Source organism: Odocoileus virginianus, unplaced genomic scaffold (genome assembly GCF_023699985.2).
Source record: "Odocoileus virginianus isolate 20LAN1187 ecotype Illinois unplaced genomic scaffold, Ovbor_1.2 Unplaced_Scaffold_21, whole genome shotgun sequence".
NCBI classification, from domain to species: domain Eukaryota; kingdom Metazoa; phylum Chordata; class Mammalia; order Artiodactyla; family Cervidae; genus Odocoileus; species Odocoileus virginianus.
In genome coordinates, this window is record NW_027224283.1 from 758,541 (window position 1) to 781,691 (window position 23,151).

The 23,151-nt window shown below is 36.9% G+C and overlaps 1 protein-coding gene and 1 pseudogene across 2 annotated transcripts; one reads left to right on the forward strand and one right to left on the reverse strand.

Moving 5' to 3' along the window:
• Positions 1-801: 801 nt before the first annotated feature.
• On the forward strand, positions 802-1,731 carry LOC110124283 (olfactory receptor 6C3-like; annotated as a pseudogene).
• An 8,720-nt stretch (positions 1,732-10,451) lies between these two features.
• On the reverse strand, positions 10,452-14,368 carry LOC110124745 (olfactory receptor 6C74). Of its 2 annotated transcripts, XM_070463019.1 has the most exons (2): positions 13,470-14,368; positions 10,452-10,461 (listed from the first exon to the last, which is right to left on the reverse strand). In XM_070463019.1, exons 1-2 carry the CDS (start codon positions 14,366-14,368, stop codon positions 10,452-10,454), a joined length of 909 nt encoding a protein of 302 aa, XP_070319120.1. The 2 variants fall into 2 exon arrangements, with proteins under 2 accessions (XP_070319120.1, XP_020729040.1); XM_020873381.2 differs by lacking the exon at positions 10,452-10,461 and having other exon boundaries at positions 13,430-14,368.
• Positions 14,369-23,151: the final 8,783 nt, after the last annotated feature.

Genomic DNA, 23,151 nt, shown 5'->3' on the forward strand with positions numbered 1-23,151 from the left:
ATCCTTTTAAGTTAAAAAAATATACACAGTTTTCTACATATAGAGTTTCTATACATATATTCATAGTAAATCTTACAGAATGTCAAACATTAATGATTTCAAAGTAATTATCAAACCATTAAGTGAATGTTATTTAATATATAAAATAATTAGGCTATTTATTCTACTTTCTTGTAAATATGAATACCTATAGTATATTTTCATACTGATAATTACATTAGTAAATACTAATATAAAAATAAAGCTGGTAATTAAATTATCTAATTATTAAACATTTTAAAGTTTATTTTATTTGCTAAGAAAAGTGAATTGATTTGTTTCATAAAAAGTGTTGTTATTTTATTCTTCTAAGTTTCATTTATATCTTATGATGGAAGTAAGATCATCCACTTCTCTTTTAGATGGCAGTGTGTTCTGATATCTACATGACAAAAAATGATGCATGTTTTACAGGATCATCCCAACAAAACTGCAATGACTTGCATAAATCAGACAAAGCAAAAAGTATCGAATTCATTTATCATCTCTGAGTAATATGACTCGTATAAAGATTTCCTAACTTCTCCTGTTAGATTTAGAATAAGAGAACTATTATATAAAACATGACCCACAAATACGTTTTAAGAAAAATTGTAAATAAGGTAATTAAAAGAAAACAATATGGGCATGAATTAGAGAGACTGCTTTAGAATTGGTGATGATATTGATCATAATGAATTATATTTTTCATCTCTTCCTTTTAATACACATTCTACCTAAATATATTTAAAAGAAGAATAAAGGAGGAAAAAAGAGAAAGAAATGAACCACACTGTGATCACAGTTTGTCCTCCTAGCCTTTCTGATGATCCTGAGCTTCAGATTGTGATTTTCCTCTTTTTATTTATCACATATGTGTTAAGTGTCACTGGAAACCTGACTATCATCACCCTAATCTGGGTGGACTCCCATCTCCAGACGCCCATGTATTTCTTCCTCTGAAACTTCACTTTCTTAGAAATCTTTACTACTGTGTGTATCCCTAGATTTCTGGGGGCAATTATTACCAAAGACAAGACTATTTCTTACAACAATTGTGCAACCCAACTATTTTTCTTTATTTTCAAGAGTGACTGAATTTTATATTCTAACCGCCGTGTCCTATGACTGCTATGTTGCCATCTGCATGCCCCTGCATTACACAACCATCATGAGCAGGAAACTCTGCAGCCTGCTTGTGGTCTACGCATGGCTCAGTGGGTTTCTAACTATTTTCCCACCCATTATGCTTCTCCCCCAGCTGGATTAGTGTGCTTCCAATGTCATTGATCACTTTGCATGTGACTATCTCCCCTTTTTACAATTGTCTTTTTCAGATACATGGTTCCTAGAAATAATTGGTTTATACTTTGCTTTGGCTACCTTGCTATTCACCTTGGCCTTAGTGATTTTGTCATATATATATACATTATTAGGACTATTCTGAGAATCCCATCTGCCAGTCAGAGAAAAAAGGCCTTCTCCACTTGTTCCTCTCACATGATTGTCATCTCCATCTCTTATGGAAGCTGCATATTCATGTATGCTAATCCCTCAGCCAAAGAAAAGGCATCATTGACAAAAGGAGTAGCTATTCTCAATACCTCTGTGGCCCCCATGCTGAACCCCTTCATCTACACCCTGAGAAACCAGCAAGTGAAACAAGCCTTCAAAGACATGGTCTATAAAGCAGTCTTTTCTGCCAATAAATGATTTTTTTGGTCAACTTCAAAGGGCAGGTTGGTTAATTCCTGAAGTTCCTTGAAGTCTGTATAACTATGGTTGGACTTTATGGTCTCTTAACACGCCACCTGACAGTTGCTATATTATTTTCCCAGTCTGTTGCTTCTACTTCCATTTTGTTTCTCCAGTGTATTGCTTTTTGACATTTAAAGATATAATAAAAGTTATTTCTCATGCAAAACTTTTGTAAAAATGAAATGTATTTCTTTAAGATAGAGCACAATGTGAAAGATAGTTTTAATTTTCTTAATCAGTCCCTGAAAAGATCCTATGATACCACCTTGTACTTCAAATATAGAGTTTCAAAATGAGTGTGTAATTTCCTGTGTATTTTCAAGATGAACATTGATATTCCCTATGGTTTAAAGAGTCTATATATTCTGTGTGATATTATGTGTGAAATGAAAATATCTCCTGCCATATCAACAAACAAGAAATGTCACAGCCATCAGCAATTTCTGGTCTCCAAATGTGAATGAGGGCTCCCAAAACTGAGATCCAGCAGAGTCTCATTCCCTCATGGTGATTGCTGAGTACCTGGGGGTGATGCAAGAAGTACCCACTTGCAACTCTTTAAGGTGAACAAGGGAACAGGATTTGGCCCCAGATAGCTGAGGTGTCTATGAAATGAATTAATTCAGTGAACCTAGAGGCTTGCATCTTCCCATATCTAGAATGCTAAATTCCTTAATTTGATACCTGATCTTTGATGTTCAGATTGCCTGCTCTCTTTGTTGCAAACTTGTATATAGTCTGACTCCCTCTCCTGTCTTCTTGAAGCAGTTTTCTCAAAGCTACTGAGATGCTGTTTCCTGGGCTCAGAGTCCTAAACATTCCCATCAAATAAAATAGCTCTCTTCTTTCAGGTTGTGACTGTATTTTTTAGTCAACATACACTAAATTCAGTCCAAAGAGATATGCACTCTTGCATCAGACTTTTAATGTCAAGATATTTATTTTGTGAAATTCAATACACGTTTTGAAGGTAAATGTTGATCATGATATCATGCATTTTGTATATAATTCAAATATTCTCTATTATTTTGGAAAAAAAATTCAAATAATTCAGAATAAATTCAGTAAAACTAAAACACTACCACTTTCCTGAATTTAGTGATCATATTTATGACAGTTATTTTGATGTCTTTGTCAAATGTTCAAAAACCTCCATTTGTTTAGGGTAGAATTTTTGAGGTTTATTTTATTTGATTGGGTTATTTTCTGTTTCTTCTTGTCACTTGTAACTTGGTGTTTTTACCTACACCAAGTGGCGGTCCAGTATTTTGGAGTTGGATTTGTTCAGGACTTCATCATCATTAAGTCCACCAAGAGATTTGGGGGCATCTCACATATTTTATGAGAAGACTCTTAGGATGCTTCAGAGGGTGCCCCTGAGACATCAAAGAGCTATTAACTACCTGGGTTCATTAGACCCCATGCTCCCCGCTCAGCCTCTACATGGGAAGTATTGTTGAACGGGTGATAAATCTCAGGTCAATACTATATGGTTGATTTACTACCTCTACAGATATCTAAAATTTTGTGGGAATTCATATTGATATGATATGCCTGATAAAAATGTGCGTCAATTATAATTCCAGTTATCACTTCCTTCCTTCGTCGTGTAAATATCAGTGCAATGGCAAGGATACTTTGTCAATTGCAATTTATCAGATTTTTTAACATGGCCTTCTATGGTTTTCACTTGATGCCATTGCAAGGAATACTGCTATTTCGAAGGATTTGATGGGAAAAGACTTTTCTAAGATTAACCATAAAAACTTTTGTTTGTTTGTTATTGGTTAAAACTGGCTGGAATTTGGTCTATTCTCTAGGTTAATGTGAGAACACAGTAGTTTTATAGAATGATACTTCCAATAACAGATTATAAATTTCTTTTGCCTTTAAGTGATTTTATTTGTTTTTTAAAATCTTTCGTTACTTTGGTAAAGTAAATAAGCATGATTAAAGTTATGGTACATAAAAAGCTCATTCTTGCTTCTACAAAAATAACCCTTCACTGTGTTAGACTTTTCTATTATGAGTTCCTTAAAAACATGGGTAATAGTCCTACTCCTAAATCAGGGAATTAAAACAGGTTAACATAGCTGTATATCAAAGAGTCAGGGCCATGGGAAAATCCAGATGGCACTTGTATTTTCAGGCCCCCTGCGAACAACTCAGTTTTTGTTTGATGGGTTAAAGCCTTCTGGCTACAGCGGTTAATGCCTCACTATGACAAAAAAAAAATTATATTTAACTTAATATTAAGTTCATAGTTTTGTTAAATTAAGGTCTGGGTGTTTCAGTTCCGTTCAGTTTCAGTTCCGTTCGGTCGCTCGTCTTGTCTGACTCATTGCAACCCCCATGAACTGCAGATGCCAGGCCTCCATGTCCATCTCCAACTCCTGGAGTTTACTCAGGAACTCATGTCCATCGATGTTGGCTGATGCCCATCCAGCCATCTCATCCTCTGTTGTCCCCTTCTCCTTCTGCCCACAATCCCCTCCCAGATCCAGGGTCTTTTCCAGGAGTCAACTCTTCGCATGCAGAATGTGTGTGTGTTCTCGGTGATACTGGCATACTTGTGTACGTTTGCAATGACTGTGTATCCTCGACAGCACTCAGTCCACTACTTGTGACCCCCCACTAGTTAGCTCTATCCTCACACTCTTGTGCGTGTGTGTCCTGTTTGAGAGTTTGTGGCTCGCGATTTGACTCACTACACAGTTTGATATTGAAGTTGTAATATGTGTCTCTAAGCTGTGCTGAGATACTGAATATGCTGATGACCTATGAGTGCGAGAGTATGGTTGTTCTTATAAGTTTTGGGGTGAGATAGATTTGAGATGTGTGAAGATGAGATGTTTGTCTAAGATATGTGTGACGCGTGGAGTTGGACTAGAGGCTGCTCATAAGTTCGAGAGAAGTATCGTGTGATAGTGACTATAGATAAGACTCATTAAAAACTTTCGATGTACACAGGAGAGTATGTAACCAAGTAGATGGACCCGAGATATGCTGGGCTATACCTAATGAAAGTTCTGACTTAAATTCATGCTTGTGACCTTATTAACAGCTGACTAGCTGTATATTTTCTATGTCTGTTTCAGAAGATTGTTTCTTACATTAATAAATGTTTTGACTGAGTCTGTGTTAAAATGCTGATACAGCAGTTCCATATGAGTCAATGATTGTATTAATGCAACTCTAGATATGGGAAGAAGCAAACAAGAGGAAAATATGTTCCTGGACCCAAGGGGCTAGTAAGACAGGTGATGGGTCCAGAGACTTTTGCTTATCACAAAGTCTGGTCCAATAACAGCACACTGAGTGGCCTATCTATGGAATCTTCCCTTGGACCCGGGGAAATGAGCCTTCCCAGCACTGCGGGACACAATGGGCATGAAACGCCCCCAAAGCACGGTGACAATATGGCTAGTGAAAGGACCCTGCTGACTGGGAGTTGGCACTTTGCCAGTCTCCCTCTACAAAGATACATCCTTGACATGGAAGCTGCTGACCTTCAACACCCCTTGAAAGGAGCTCTGGGATGGAGGATCAGAAATAAGGGCCACTCTCTGCTCTGGAGAAAAAAGCCCAGAAGAACTTGGCCTTCAGACGGCAGATGTTTTCAGGTAAAGTTTTATGAGCCCAAATTCTTGCATCTTATTGTACCTAGAGAAACACTATTGTCCGAACTCTATGAGCATAGACAGACGTCATGGTTCTCCTGTTAAACCCCTGCTGAGCAGCTTTTCTACTTCTTTTAATCTTTGTTGCCATGTTCCTATAACTTTCTTGTTGTTTGTTTCTTCTAGATACAACAAATCCCAAGTGGTAGTACAACAAGGAATATCCTCTGACCAACACAAAGACATGCTGAAACAAATCACTTATCATTCGTGGACTCTCCATCTCCCTCATCGTAAATGCACCCCTGGCAAAGAAGCAGGCAAAGGGCACCCCAGAGCCCCATGACACCCCATACAGCCTGAAGAGCCAGAGTGGTCATCGATCCCTCTTCCTCTGCGGACTGGGGTTCCCCAAATGCCTGAGAAGGGAAGTAGTGTAGATAGTTACGACATGAACAAGGTATCAACAGGGTCAAAGAATTGGCCACTAAAAATAAAGGAAGAGGAAGGATGTTGTGAACCATAGGACTAAAAAGCAGATAAAATCAAGGAGGGTCTTGGAATGCAGGAAGGGGAAAAACCAGAGCAATATGACCCTTCCCTCCCCCATGTTTTAATATTAACGATTTCAGGTCTCCTGAGCTGTATAAAGTGTCTCCCCTCCTACCCGGCACAGGGGTTAGGTATATGCCGTACTCTTACCCCACCCAGTATAAGTGCCTATCCAATCAGCAAGTGACCGGCAAAGATCGCCCGATCCCTTTCCTTGTACTTGTACTGGGTATAAAAGTGGACTAAGGGCTGTTCAATGTCGGTTCTCCCTTGAGCTGGCTCGCTGTTCTTTTAACAACGTCTCCTCATTCTTTTTTCTTTTTAATTTTATTTATTCTTTTGTTGAAGGATAATTGCTTTACAGAATTTTGCTGTTTTCTGTCAAAGCTCAACATGAATCAGCCATAGGTATGCATGTATCCCCTCCCTTCTGAAACTGTTGACACAGAACCGATGTTTGAGTACTCCTGAGCCATACAGCAATTCCCGTGATGATCTATTTTAAGTATGGTGATGTAAGTTTTCCATGTTTCTCTTTCCGGTATATCTCACCCTCTCCTCCCCTCTCCCCATGTCCATAAGTCTATTGCTTCTCATACTTTTGGCTAAGATGAAGTGTAGTATTGTTCATAACAGCATCTCCCACTCTAATAAACTTTAATTACCTCTCACTCTGTCTCATGTCTGGAAATTCTTTTCCAACCTGTGCACGGACCACGACAGTATCTTCTATATTTGTGTTTGGAGATTCCTTGGTGGGCTGATGAAAGTTTGGGTCATATCTATTTTGATCCTGTAGTGTCCCTAGTGCTCCTATAGTATCTAAAGATAGAAGAATCTCAATGAATGTTTGTTGAATGAATAACAGTGGAAAAGTGTCAATACCGATGAGGTTTATTTTCTAAAATTATATTTAAAAGGGAATCCAGAGGTTGCAAATTCTTGCAAAAATTCCTAGATTTACGCTTTCAGTAACTACTGGATCACAGACCATATTTCACGTCGCCACTCACCATATCACTCGCGACCTCTGATAGATCCTTCTCACACTATTATTACCATTATTATGGAAAAATACAATTGGAAGAGAGGTTTTTTGAAGAGTTAGAGAGAACAGTTTTAAAGTGTAGTTTAATCCAAACTTTCGTAACTTTCACGGATTCACTGAGGAATGATGTTTTGTCTCTTCCTTGTTTTTTTATTGTGCTCCATTTGAATTTTTTAAATTTTTTAAATATTTAAAAGCATAGAGAGCCACTTTATAGAGACATTTTATTACATAAGAAAGCAGAAAATGTAATGTTTTCACATAAGATTCATTCATCACAGTATTTTAGTCATCAAGGGCGAAAGTGTCTATCTTTCAGAGAATGGTTGATTTAGGATTATTCAAGAAATCTCTTCCAAAATCTTGTACATTTCGATAGCTTCACATAGATAGTAAGCAAAATAATCCAGATGCTTCTGGCCTAGCTCTCATGCTTTTCTATCTGTCTGGATATTATGTGCCAAGTTTTCTGTTTCAGCAGTGGTATAAGTGTTGATAACAGGTTTATAATCCTTGGTGTATTTTCCTCTTGGCCCTGTTGTCACATGTGTTTCGCTGGGTATTCCATGAGCTTGGCCACAGGGTGGAATAAAGCAAAAAACATTTGGCCTAATACAGGTTAAATTCATACAGAAGAAGATCAGACCAGAAAGGACCACAGTAACTCCATTGTCTTGCTTCCCTTCACTGTTTTTTTGCTCCCATGGCTTCCATGTAAAATGTATAAAAAAAACTTAGCTATAGAAATTTTTTTTTTTTCTTTTTTTTTTTTTTCCTTACTTTTTTTTTTTTTTTTTTTTTTAAGATATTCCAAAATGTGTTGAGAATAGAGAATTTTTAGAAATGCTTAATATCTTATCCTAAAACTGATATAGTTACCAATTTTTTAAAATAGCTTCAGTCACCTGAAGTGATGCATTTGAACAAATAGAGGTAAGCCTGTAAAGTTAAAGCCAATGACAACTTTTTCTTAGTATTGATTTATACATTCGGGGGGAGTTTCCTCAATATGGACTATTATTTTTTATTTTGGGATCATCTTCCTCAAAGGTAATAATTGATTTTATTTTTAGGAATAATAACAAAAATGTATTTACTCTGTGGGTATACATGCTTTTAAAGTTTTTAAGTAATTTACCTTTCTTTTAATTAAATAGCCCTCATAATAATTCCATGTACTTATTTTGTCATGGTTATTATGGAAAAGAAAACCTATAATCAGAGCAGTTGTATTTTTACTAATTTCTCTTGGGAAAGATGCAAAACCATAATAGTCTCACACATTTTTAACTAAAATTAATGTCCTGATGTCATATTTTTATAGAATTTATTTCCTTTTTAAGTTTAAAAAATTTTCTTCAGACATAGATATAGTCTAAACCTGAGACAATTAGGATGAGAAGCAACATTGCTAGATAAATATAAAGGTTTTGAGAGTGACTTAGGTCTTTACAGTTTTTTCCTTCATTATTTCCTATCATACTTATTGGTGCTTTGGATATATTATTTCCCTTTTCCATAAGAAAAATACAAGGACTTTTTTTTTAACTAGGAAGACTAGAGAACAGGATTCTGAACTAATTGTTAGGGACTAGTCAAAGGCAAGTCTTAAAGTAATATCTGAAAATAATCTAAATTGGAATCTTATGAGTTTTTTTTTTTTTTTCCCATACAGTCATGATGATGTTCTTACATAGTATTAGATGTCAGCAAACACAAATCAGGAGTGAAACAATCATTCTAGAAAAAGATTAGGGTTGTTATAAAACCAAGCTATTAACCAAGATATTCAAATTTAATAAAGTTTCTGTTCTCTTCTTTGACAAAATTATTCTAGCTTATAAACCTAACACCCACAGAAAAAGATCCTCAAGTGAAAGGAAAAGATAAGGTAGTGAAGTACTATGTAGTATGAAGGGTTGCAAACTCTTTAGGTTAAATGTGTTCATAGAATTACTTACGATTTCCTTAGGAGTTCATTACGTTAAGAAGAGAAAATTCAGTAAACATAGAGAATGTGAGAAGCTAATTTGTTTCCAATTATACTGTGGAATTTGGAAAGCTTCCCACTCATGTTTCACAATTTATATAAAATAAGGAATGCAATCTTTATTAGACATTTAAATATTGTCGCTTTTTTCAATTGGTGAATTTGGGGAATGCTACTGATCTGTTCTCAAAGAAGCCACGCTTACAATTTACTATGGAATAGCATATGTGTCCTGAAAATCACTTCCAGTTATCTTATTTAACACAATGGCCAGCATTTGTTTATCATATAGGTTAATTTTCACTCTTAATGAGCCGCATGCCTGTTTCAACAATGAGATATCCAAGACACTGCTGCTAAGTCACTTCAGTCACGTCTGATTCTTTGAGACCCTAGGGACTGTAGCCTGCCAGGCTCCTTTGTACATGGTGATTCTCCAGACAGGAATACTGGAGTGGATTGCCATGCCCTCCTCCAGGGGATCTTCCCAACACAGAAATGGAGCCCACATCTCTTATGTCTCCTGAATTGGCAGGCATGTTCTTTACCACCAGAGCCATACAAATTAAAAACTCTTGACCACTGTAGTGTTTCATGCTTCTGTGCCCTGAGGAAAATATACTAAAGATGATGGAGAATCTCAGGAGGATGAGCTTCATGAACACCATTTCCAAAGGACGCAAAATTGTATATTATAAGTGTTCTTCTCTAGGCATAAATAATTTAATATATGTATAGATATACAACTACTTTAGAAGTTTTCCAAAGAATTAAAATATTAATTTGCCTAATATATGTTGCACCTTCACACATTCATGTTAGTAACTCCCAGGCTATAACGATCAACTATTTGTAGAGGTGAGAAAGAGAAATAGTATTTATTATACATCATAAAATACGATTCATTAAGAAACATTTAGATGGAGAACATAGCTTGTTATAGGAAACCATGGAGGTATCTTAGGGCTTAAATGCATAAAATTATTAAACCATTCAGTTCAGTTCAGCTCCCTCCACCGTCGTGTCAGACTCCTTGGGGCCTCATGAATCGCCAGCACCCTCCCTGTCCCATCACCCAACTCCCGGAGTTTTCACTAAAAATCATGTCCATCAGGTCCAGTTGATGCCATCCAAGCCATTCATCCTCTGTCGTCCCCTTCTCACTCCTACCCCCAATCCCTCCCAGCATCCCAGGTCTTTTCAATGGGAGTCAATCATCGCATGAGGTGGCCACCAAGTTATTGGAATCTTTCAGCTTCAGCATCGTCCTCTCCAAATGAACACCCAGGACTGATTCTCCTTTCAGGATTGGATTTGTTGGATCTCCTTGCAGTCCATTGGGACTCTCAAGACGTCTTTCTCCAACACTACAGTTCAAAAGCATCAATTCTTCTCACCCAGCTTTCTTCACCGTCCAACTATCACATCCATAATGACCACTGGAAAAAAAAACCATAGTCCTTGACTAGACGGACCTTTGCTGGCAAAGTAATGCTTCTACTTTTAAATATGCTATCTAGGTTGGTTCATAACTTTCCTTCCAAGGAGTAAGCGTCTTTTAATTTATGGCTGCAATCACCATGTGCAGTTGATTTTTAGCCCCCAAAATAAGTTGGACATGTTTCCACTGATATCCCGCCATCTATTGGCCACAAGTGATGGGACTAGATGCCTTGATCGTTTGTTTTCTGATGTTGTGCTTTTAAGCCAAATTTTTCACTCTCCACTTTCACTTTCATTAGAGGCTTTCTTTTAGTTCCTCTTCACTTTCTGCCATAAGGGTGGCGCATCTGCAATATATGAGGTTATTGATATTTCTCCCAGCAATCTTGATTCCAGGCTTGTGCTTCTCCAGCCCAGTGTTTCTCGTGATGTACTTCTGCAATATAAGTTAAATAAGCCGGGTGACCAATTTATAGCCTTTGATGTGCTCCTTTCCCTTTTTGGAAGCAGTCTGTTGTTCCATGTCCAGTTATTAACTTTTGCTTCCTGACGGCATACAGATTTCTCAAGAAGCAGGTCATGTGTTCTGGTATTCTTATCTCTTTCAGGAATATTCTCCAGAGGTTTGTTGTGATCCACACAGTCAAAGGTTCGGCATAAGTCAATTAAAGAGAAGTAGATGCTTTTCTGGAGACTCCTCTTGCTTTTTATGTGTGTAGTAGTAGTGGATGTTGGCCAAATGATCTCTGGGTCCTCTGCCTTTTTCTATATCTGGCTTGAAATCTGAAAGTTCACAGTTCACGCACTGTTGAAGCCTGGCATTGGAGAATTTTGAGCATTTTACTTTACTGTGTGGGATGATGTGCAATTATGCGGTATTCAAATATTCTTTGCATTGCCTTTCTTCGAGAGACGCTATTTGGAATGAAAAACTGACCTTTCCAGTTCTGTGGCAACTGCTGAGTTTTCCTATTTGCTGGATATTGAAGAGCAGCACTTTCACAGCTCATCTTTCAGGATTTGAAATAGCCTCAACTGGAATTCCATCACTCCACTAAGCTTTGTTCGTAGTGATGATTTCTAAGGCCCACTTGACTTCACATTCCAGATGTTGGCTCATAGGTGAGTGATACCCATCGTGATTATTCTGGGTTATGAAGATCTTTTTTGTATAGTTCTTCTGTGTATATTCTTGCCACTCTTCTATATCTTCGTTCTGTTAGGTCCATACCATTTCTTTCCTTTATTGTGCCCATCTTTGCATGAATGTTCCCTTGGTATCTCTAATTTCTTGAAGAGATCTCTAGTCTTTCCATTCTGTTGCATCTCCTCTATTTCTCCTCTCGCAAATTGATCAGTGAGGGCAAGGCTCTTTCTTGATCTGTCCATTTTAGCTAGATGTTCTTTGGAACTTGGGCATTTTAGAGAAGGGTAATATCTTTCCGTTTTCAAATATAGAGAGAGATAGAGAGATGCTTCTCTACTTTTCACCAGCTACAAGATGTGAGCCTCTCCGGTCTGACAGAACAGTGGCTCACTGGAAGGAAAGGGACAATGGCACAAACTACCGCACCAGCTTCCTGCTTGCAGATACACCCCCCCCCCGTATGGACAGTATGAAAAAGGCATAATGATAGGTTTACTGAAAAGAGAAACTCGGTAGAGCCCGCGCACCCCCCAATATGGTACTGGAGATCAGTGGAGAAATAACCCAGAAAGAATGCATGGGATGGAGCCAAAACTCAAAAAACAATTACCAGTGGTGGAATTGTCTGGGATTAGACGCAAGGGTCCCCAAGCATGCTGTAAAGTGCAGTAATGCATAAGGAAACCTGGAATGTTAGGTCCTTGAATCAAAGGCAAATTTGGAAAGTGTGTTCAAACAGGATGTGTGTGTGTGTAAGATGTGAAACGTGACAGTGAAGAGTGACATTCTAGGAATCAGCGAACTAATATAGACTGGAATGGGTGTGGAATTTAACTCAGATGATCCATTCTACTGTGGGCAGGAATCCTAGAAGAAATTGGGAGTATCACATTGGTCACCCAAGAAGTTCTGAAAATGCAAGTTAAGATAACGAGTACTTGGATGCAATCTCAAAAAACGACAGGATAATCTCTGTTCGTTTCCTGATGTATGTGTATGAGATATACTGATCAATATCCACGGTATCCAAAACGAGTATGCAGAAATGCCCCAAAACAGTAAGGCCCTGAAGAAAGCTGAAGTTGAACCGTTCTATGAAAGAATCTACCAAACACCTTTTTGGAACTAACACTCAAAAGATGTTCTTCTCATTACAGGAGACTTAGTGTCAAGAGGACACCTGCTGTACAGGCAATTTGGCATTAGAGTACAGAATGAAGCAGGACAAAGGCTAATAGAGTTTTGCAGGAGGATGGCATGGTCATAGCAAACCACCCTATTCCAACAACACAAGAGGAAGACTACACATGGACATTACCAGATGGTCAACACCGAAATCAGATTGATTATAATTCTTTGCAGCCAAAAGATGTAGAAGCTCTTACACAGTCATCAAAAAACAAAGACAGGAGCTGACTGTGGCTCGGATCAGGAACTCCTCATTGCCAAATTCAGACTTAAGTTGAAGAAAGTGGGGAAAACCACTAGACCATTCAGGTGTGACTAAATAAAATCCCTTATGATTATACAGTGGAAGTGATGAAAAGATTGAAGGGATTAGATCTGATAGGACAGAGTTGCTCCTGATGAAACTATGGACGGAGGTTTCATGACACTGACAGGAGACAGGGATTAAGACCTTCCCCATGGAAAAGAAATGCAGAAAGGACAAAATGGCTTGTCTGAGGAGGCCCTTACAAATATCTGTTAGACTAGGATTTTTAGGCAAGTCACAATGAACATTGTAAGTCATGTAAGATAATTTTATGTAGAACACAACATAGAAGAGATGTACAACACACTCCACATTTCTTGATTTATTTTACTTATCAACTCAGGAATGTCACTAATGTTCACTTCATTGAGAAAACCTCAATCTTTTTGATCATGAGCTTAAAAGCATATTTCACTTGTCTGTTTCTCAGTGTATAAATAAAAGGATTTAACATGGGGGCAACAGAAGTACTGAGCAGAGCTATCCCTTTATTTAAAGACACTCTTTGCTTGGCAGAGGGTTTCACATACATGAAGATGCAGCTCCCATAAGAAATGGACACAACCACCATGTGAGAAGAACATGTAGAAAAGGCCTTCCTCCTCTTTTGAGAAGAAGGTATCTTCAGAACAGTCCTAATGATGTTTGTGTAGGAGAGAATCACTAACACCAGAGTAACCAGGAGAGTTAAAATGGCTGAGAGAAGCATCATAATTTCTACTTTATCTGTGTCTGTGCAAGAGAGTTGTAATATAGGAGATACATCACAGAAGAAATGATCTACAGTGTTGGCTGCACAGAAATCAAGCTGGAGACCCACGAGGAGTGGTGGAAAAATTATTATGAAACCAGCCAACCATGAGGCAAAGACCAGTAAGTTGCACGCTCTGCCATTCATGATGGTCATGTAATGCAGGGGTTTGCAGATGGCCACATAGCGGTCATAGGACATGGCAGCCAGAAGAAAAAATTCGGTTGCACCCAAGAGAATAGTAAAAAACAGCTGTGCTGCACAATTGTTATAAGAAATGGTCTTATCACCTGTTGCCATACTGACCAGAAATTTGGGGATGCAGACAGTTGTGAATGAGATTTCTAAAAAAGAGAAATTTCGAAGAAAGAAATACATGGGTGTCTTGAGGTGTGAATCTAGCAGGGTAAGGGTGATGATGATTAGATTTCCAGTGACGCTCAACAAGTAAGTGAAAAAAAGGAGAAAAAAAATAACCACTTGTAATTGTGGATCATTGCTTAGTCCAAGGAGAATAAAAGTTGTTATTCTTGTGTGGTTTCTCATCGCTGATTTCTATTTTTAAAAAAAGAAAGAAAGAAGAATCAAAAAGGAATAATAACCTATAAAAACTTGCTCATATAATCAATACAATATTGTAAAATATAATTAATTAATTAATTAAAAATAATAAAAATATTTGTTCATATAATTTTATTCAAAATTTCACTGAATGCAATCCTTGAGGTTTTTTAATTTTGTTTTCTCAAGTGTCATAAATTCATGCATTCCCAAAGGAAAACACAGTACATTGATAGTCATAAAAAAATAGAAAAAAAAGAGAAAAAATAGTATTTAACTTGTATTGTCTGTATTTTTTAAAGTTTCCAATCTATTTAGTATACATTAAATTATTTATCTAACTTTCTTCTTCTTTCTTTATTAAAAGAATCATTTATGTTTATACTGATGAAAATACAAAACAATGAAACTATCTTCTTGGGGGTCACAGATTCTAAAGCTATACAGAGACTCCAAAGATCTTCAGAAAGCCATTTTCTTAAGAAAGGTTAAGTGTCATTATCTTCATTTTATAGAATGATGATTAATTCTACTCTACCAAACATTTTTTTTTGTATTTATTACAGTTTAAGTAAACTTTATAATTCTAGAGTCAGATTTCACCTGAGGTAACTGTCTTTGAAAATTAACATAACTTGACCTAAATATCCCTACCCTAAATGAAGTGGGAATTACTTTTATCAAACTTCTGTAAACTTCAATATTTAAATCCTCATGACCACTTTTAGTTCTGCTTTTCCCATTTTTCCTGAAGAGTTGAATTTACTTTCATTTTATTCACTCTGGTTGTGCTCTTTTTTCCAATTCACTCAAGCAGATACAAAGTATATCATACTGCATGGAGTATGTTATATAGCACACTTTACTAAATATCTGAAGTAATGAGCAGGGTTCTAGAATATGGTATTAAAACAGGAAAAGATTATCTAGACATGCCTGGTACATCACTGCTCCATGTGTCTCTCCCTTTCTCCATGGGAGCCACTTCTTACTTATTCACCTCTAACCTCATTTCTTTCTGGTTCAATACATGACAATCTGAAACCCTGTTGAACATCTTGTTTTCTTATTTTTTCATCTTCTTCAAGGTTTCATGTCTAGGTCAGGAAGATCTTCTGGAGAAGGAAATGGCAACCCACTCCAGTATCCTTCCTGGGGAATCCCATTATAGAGGAGCCTGGCAGGCTACAGTCCATGGAGTCACAAAGAATTGACACAGCTAAGCAACTAGGCACACACATTACCCTAATCTTAAATTATGGCATTCTAAATAAGTATTCTGAACTACTTGACAACATTATTTTCTTCCTAGTTCCTCAAATAAATTCTTGCTTGGTAAAAGTAAAATAGTCATTGTTTTTAAACACTATTACAGTGCCAGGGAGACTTCCCTGGTAGCTCAGCTGGTAAAGAATCTGCCTGCAATGCAGGAGACCTAGGTTCAATCCCTGGGTTGGGAAGATCCCCTGGAGGAGGGCATGGCAACCCACTCCAGTATTCTTGCCTGGAGAATCCCCATGGACAGAGGAGCCTGGTGGGCTACAGTCCATGGGGTTGCAAAGAGTCGGACACAACTGAGTGACCAAGCACAAACACATAGTCCCAAGGGCTTCTGTAACTGCTTTGACGATTTACAAGTACAAGATAAGAGATTCTCTTATAATATTAAAATTAGACAGTTCTTGAAAGGCTCAAATTCTATTAAATTCAATATTATTGCTTGATAAATAAAAAAATAATTTCCCATGTTCAGTCCAGTGTCATAATCCACATTGTCTAGACTGACTCTGTGTACTAAAGGAATAGACATTTATGATTATCTGAGGTAAACAAAACACTCATTTAATAAAGAGCATTTCTGAGATTCTATTTGCTGCTGAGAAGGATATCTATTGAAAGTCAGATTCTAGGAAATGAAAGGTTCAAAGATTTCTTATTGAACAATTGATTGCTTCAGTGTAAGTTTTAAAGCAGACAATTTAATGTTTACTGTGTGAAAGAAAAGTATTTCTAACTGCATGCCATCCTATTTCAACTGATAAACAGGGATCGAGTATTTCTTCATTTCATGCAATAAAGTTATTATAATTAAAATAAAAACAGACTTTTCCCCCAAACCTTAATGTCTTTAGCAGCAATTTCATTCTTGACTTTCTTCTTTTGACATGAGTTCCAGGATAGAGGCAATTTCTAATGTGCGTATCCACCATGGTTTTATATTTTGCTTTAACCCATACATTTATTTTGCATTTTGATGCAAACAGCATTAGCTTCAGTAATACACACTCAGATGTGTAAATTCAAGGATTTTGTCACAGTAAGAAACTCATTAGTTTCATTTCTTCTCAGTTTTTTAAGATAGGAAATATTCTCCAATTTATGATTTATTTAACTTGGAGCATATTTTTCAAGATCAGAGTAAAACAAATAGTTTTTTCTTTTTTTAAAGCAGTTTAGAAAAAAATGAATAAAAGGAGATTTCAGGCTCCTTTTTATTTTGAAATGATCTGTCTTACATGGAAAGCCCAGTTGCTTATGTTGTAGTTTTAAGATTATAGGTGTCATCCTTTTTTAAGCAGTATGTCATATGTCTCAAGAGGATTAACTGATTTAAAATATTTATTTTAAAGGAAAGTTTTCCCTGGAGAACACTGCACAAGATGTTAAAACTATATGAAAAATGACTGAATGGAGAAATTATAATCCATAAGCTGCATATAGAACAAAACAAATTTTTTTTTTTTTTTTTTTTTTTTGAGGTGGCTCTAAGCTGTAAGAGAGCTTCCCCGGTGGCTCAGATGGTAAAGAATCCACTGGCAATGTGGAAGACAAGGATTCAGTCCCCGGGTCGGGAAGATCTCCTGGAGAAGGGAATGGCAACCCACTCCAGCATTCTTGCCTGGAGAGTCCCATGGACGGAGGAGCCTGGTGGGCTACAGCCCACGGGGTTGCAAACAGCTGGACATGACTGAGGGAATACACTTTCACTTTTCACTTTCATAAGCTGCAAACATAGGAATTTTTAAAAATTTACTAAATTACCCTACATGTTCATGACAAATATACATTAAAAAGAAAAAGAAAAAAAGAAAAGTGAAAGGCACCTATCTATTTTCAGTCCAGCAGGAAACATTGTGTAATTAGAAGACAGTGTCTGCTAGAACTGCCACCATTCTAATCCAATAGATCATTACCTTCCATCTAGTCTTAATAATAGCCTATAGGAGACTTCTAAATAATCTTTGCTTCCTCCCCTCATCCAATCCATTTTCTACAGGAAAGATAAAAATATGTTCTCTAAAATTTAATTCATATTATCCCACATCTTTGCTAAAATTATGTCCTGAAACCTAATCGAATGGCAAGGTACCAGAGGCTAGCAAAGAATCCTTGGTATAACTTCCTATCCTATCTTCATGCTCTTCCACTCTTTTCTTATTATATTTCATTCTCGAGCTCTTTGTCACCTCTCTCCCTATCTCCGCTCTCACTCCATCACCAAACTTCAGACCTCAGATTATTTTGGGTTGGCCAAAAAGTTCATTCAGATTTTCCATAACAGTTTTATGGAAAAGCCTGAATGAACTTTTTGGCCAACCCAATATATCTCCATAAAAATGTCAATTTGCAAGGTAACCATTTGTGAGGAGACATTTCTCTTCTGATGGATTTTATGTAAAGACTTTTATTGTTTATAATTCTGTCAATATTTCTACATATCATTTCTTCACTTTTTTAATCTGGTTCTCCTACAAAATTCCAGTTGCATCATAACAGAATCTTGTCTATTTTTAGTCCATATAGTTTTAGGATCTGGAATAACCCTGGTACTAAGTAGTAACTGAATAAATATATGTAATAAATTAAAAATTGAATTATTTCGATAGGAGAGCTGATGAAGTTTATTCTAAAATTTTGACGAAGATAGAACAGAACAAGAAATAAGGCAAGTTAACTAAATATGACCAAGCATAGCAACAAGAAGTCTGGGCAGTAAGAATGGGGGGAACTTAGAGGAGATGGCACAGGGAATTCTACTCAATACTCTGTGATGACCTATGCTTCAAAAAAAACTAATAATTTCACATGCTGCAACCAAGTGTTTGCATGCTGCAACAAAAATCAAAGATCCCATGTGCCATAACTAAGAGTTGGTACAGCCAAATAAATAAAAAAATTTTAAAAATACTTTAAAAGTGGTTTAATTATTGTGCTATTTTTTCAACCTGAAGTACTACTTTAATAAAATTTCTTTTTTAAAAAAATTAAAGATATACATAAGCAAAGTTCAAAAAGTGAAAAATTCTGGAACTCTGCCAATGAATATTAGCAGCCTCCTGCTTCATCCCTCACCTATCCTTAAATCTTGTTCTCCTGAGACTTCAAGTGTTAGTTTTTGTCCCCTTTGATATATACTACTATCTCTTAAATAACATTTTCACTTGAGGCTATTGGATTTCTAGTAGGAAAAATTAGTTATTTATTTTCTTATATCCGTTACTCCTCCCCTGGGTTGGGAACATGCCCTGGAGAAGGAAATGGAAACCCACGCCAGTATTCTTGTTGGCTTCCCCAGTGGCTCAGTGGGTAAATAATCTACTTGCAATGCAGGAGACAGAGGAGACTTCTCAGTATTCCTGCCTGGGTAATCCCATGGACAGAGGAGCCTGGTGGGCCACAGTCCATGGGGTTGCAAAGAATCTGACAGAACTTAGAGACTAAATCACCACCACAAAATCATTTCTATTAATATTTCTCATTTTTAATATATTTTTCATACTTTTATAATGATCATCAATTTCATCTTAATTTACACTATTTTGAAATGAAATTATTTTTCAAGCTGGGCAACATCTTTGTCTATATGTTTTTTCTGTATTTAACAATATTTTGTATCCACAGGGATCAATTTCCATTAAAATAATTGCATAAGTATTTACATACTTTTCAGTATTCCCAACTCAGGCTAGAATTCAGAAGTGCAGCTATATCCTCAAAAATAACAAATACATTAGGCAAGCTTCCATCTTCATTTTCTCTTTCCTCAGCATCATCTGTTCTGGAACACTTTTTGCTCCCAGCCATGTCAGTATGGATTGTTTCTAGGTTCGATGCACAACTCTTGTATTGAAATGCCTGTTTCCTATATACATTAAGAGTACTTTTCCCTTTCTCTTCCTTCCAAGTTACATGTTTGGGGGATATTTTAACTTCCTAGTATTAAAGTGCCATTCTTCAAGGCAGCAATAACAAAATTATGAGTGCAAAATTTGTAAATATGGAATTAGAAACATACATTAATGTTAATTAGAATAAGGAAAATCATAGTGAGCCACACATTAATTAAACTATTAAAATAATAAAATGCAGAAAGTGAGAATAAGGCCTGTTCTACTTTACATAGACTTAGTAAACAAGGTCCCACATAGTGAACACAGGGTTGCCACCATCAGGACCAATACAAACACAGTGAGGGGGCTGGACAAAGGAAAATAAAAATGCTGCCAACCTCTCCTATGGTTTTCAGTTTATTTTTCTTTATTCAACCCTTGTTTTGTTGTTATAAGCACTTGTTTGTGTCCAGAGTTCCAAAATAATTGATTCTGAAATTTTGGCTGGATATGTCTGTATTTCTGAGATGTTACATCCAATAGAAAAATCTGAATGAAATGTTTGGCCAACCCAATACTACAGGAAAAATGGATACCCAACTACCATCAAAGTAATTATGCTCAAACTATCAAAAGACTAATTTAGTAATCCAGTTACCAGAAGCCAAGTACAAGGTGATAGCACATTTTGCTGTGCATAATGATCAGGTAATGAAATGGTCTAAACCACAACAGAGTAGTCATAGGACATCAGTTCAATTCAGTTCAGTCACTCAGTCATGTCCGACCCCATGAATCGCAGCACGCCAGGCCTCCCTGGCCATCACCAACTCCCAGAGTCTACTCAAGGCCATGTGCATTGAGTCGGTAATGCCATCCAACCATCTCATCCTCTATCGTCCCCTTCTCCTCCTGCCCTCAATCTTTCCCAGCATCAGGGCCCTTTTCAAACGAGTCAGCTCTTTGCATCAGGTGGCCAAATTATTGGAGTTTCAGCTTCAACATCAGTCCTTCCAATGAACACCCAGGACTGATCTCCTTTAGGATGGACTGGTTGGATCTCTTTGCTGTCCAAGGGACTTTCAAGAGTCTTCTCCAACATCACAGTTCAAAAGCATCAATTCTTTGGTGCTCAGCTTTCTTTATAGTTGAACTCTCACATCCATACAAGATTACTGGAAAAACCATAGCCTCAACAAAGGTCTGTCATAGGATATAGGAACATAAAATTCAGAAGATCCCCAAAAGTGGTAAAAATTAATTAGCTACACTCTAGGAAATTAAGGTCCATCTGGTCAAGGCTATGGTTTTTCCAGTGGTCATGTATGGATGTGAGAGTTGGACTGTGAAGAAAGCTGAGTGCTGAAAAATGGATGCTTTTGAACTGTGGTGTTGGAGAAGACTCTTGAGAGTCCCTTGGACTGCAAGGAGATCCAACCAGTCCATCCTAAAGGAGATCAATCCTGGGTGTTCATTGGAAGGACTGATGCTGAAGCTGAAACTCCAGTACTTTGGCCACCTCATGCGAAGAGTTGATTCATTGGAAAAGACCCTGATGCTGGGAGGGATTGGGGGCAGGAGGAGAAGGGGACGACAGAGGATGAGATGGCTGGATGGCATCACCGACTCGATGGGCATGGGTTTGGGTAGACTCCGGGAGTTGGTGATGGACAGGGAGGCCTGGCGTGCTGCAATTCATGGGGTTGCAAAGAGTCGGACATGACTGAGAGACTGAACTGAACTGACTGAGGAAATTGTTTAGTATTCCTCACAGTAGTTATAAAACTTTGGGAATATATGTTCCAAAAAGAGAAATTTTGAAAGAAAAATTACATTAAAACTTTTAGGTAGGGATTCAACATTGTAAAGAGGATAAATTCTTGATTTATCTCAAGAATTTATTCTCAACCACCTACTTGTGAAACAGAAACAGTAAAATAACAATTTTCAGTAAAATTTAAGCTATCAGTCCAAGTCAAATGAACTCTATTTCCGTGATTGATTTTTATTTTCCTTTTGTGAATCTTAGCAAAACTACACAATAAAGATGATTAAAGTGGCAATAGCAGTGGGTTTTTTTTTTTTTCTTTTTGAGGTTGACAACCAAAGAAAGGCATATTTGCAGAATTTTAACCATGAGGAAGTATTGTTCCCTGCATAAAATGTCACATAATAGCTGAAGTCGTATAACAGACAGACCTAGAGATTGCTATATTCTAACAGATATTCCCCTCTTTAGGAATTGTACAGCTCTAGTTGCCAATACATAAATTACCTTATTGTTTACAATTTGATTCCTTACTCTATGAATATTTTAAAGAGTTATTTTAAAGAACATGTTAATCACTTAGAGTGATATCTAAGAAAAAATGACTGAAATACATTTGAAATATTAAAGTCAACTATAATCTATGGTCCAAAGGGCTCCTCTAAACAATAGACTTTTAATTCCATGTTGTTTCTACACATGTTATACTTTTCACAGTTTTCCCTGGTGGCTCAGTTGGTAAAGTGTCCACCTGCAATGCGGGGGACCTGGGTTTGAACCCTGGGTTGGGAAGATCCCCTGGAGAAGGGAATGGCTACTCACTCCAGTATTCTGGCCTGGAGAATTCCATGGAGTGTATAGTCCATGGGGTCGCAAAGAGCCAGACATGACTAAGCAACTTTCACTTCACTTCATACTTTTCACATTTCATTTTTCCATCCAGTATCTAAATTTAACTTACAGCCCTTATAACCCCCAAACAGTGTTCATTTAACACAGAAAATCTCATTTATTATTTTTTAATAAGTATCTTATTTTTTGCTAAATATATTAACCTGCAGATATATTTATTTTACTGTTTTATCTTTAGTCCAAGTAATGAGCTTATGCTTTCAAAATCTGTATCATATAAAAGGACAAAACTTTAAGAAAGCTGAGTGAAACAGAAACCAAAAATGCTTTCCTTTATCATCTTCATTATGATACATAGGAAAATATGTGTATTATTTATATAATTTGTAATTCCTTAAACTCATTTATTGTTGTACAAACCATAGGAAGTAGGTTTGTATATCCAAGTGATTTTCAAAACCTGGGTTAAGTATTTGTTGTCATTAATATGTTGGTTATTTCCCCAAGAGGCAGCAGTCTTCTATAACTTCTTATGGCACTTACTGTAGTATTTTTTGAAATATCTACATTTCCTTTAACTCTTTAGTTCTACTGTTTTTTTACACTTGAGTATTTTGCCATTTATAAACTGGTTAGATTTAGTCACACAGACATTTCTAATATGTTTTAACTGAGAAATCATGGAAGTTAAAATGGTTGAAAATTGTTGAGTTCTATACTTATCAATTTTACTAGTCATATTACTTTCATGTTATTTTTAACAGTTTGATTTTCTATTACAGATACTCTATATCCAGTGTTTCTATGATGTCTTTGTTTAGTCTCTAAGTCATGCCCAACTCTGTGAACCCATGTAGTGGTAGCCCGCCAGGCTTCTTCTGTCCATGGGATTTCCCAGGCAAGAATGCTGGAGTGGGTTGCCATTTCCTTCTCCAGGGGATCTTCCCAACCCAGGGTTCGAACCCACGTCTCCTGTTTAGCAAGTGGATTCTTTTACCACTGGGCTACCTGGGAAGCTGGTACTTATTTAACTGTTT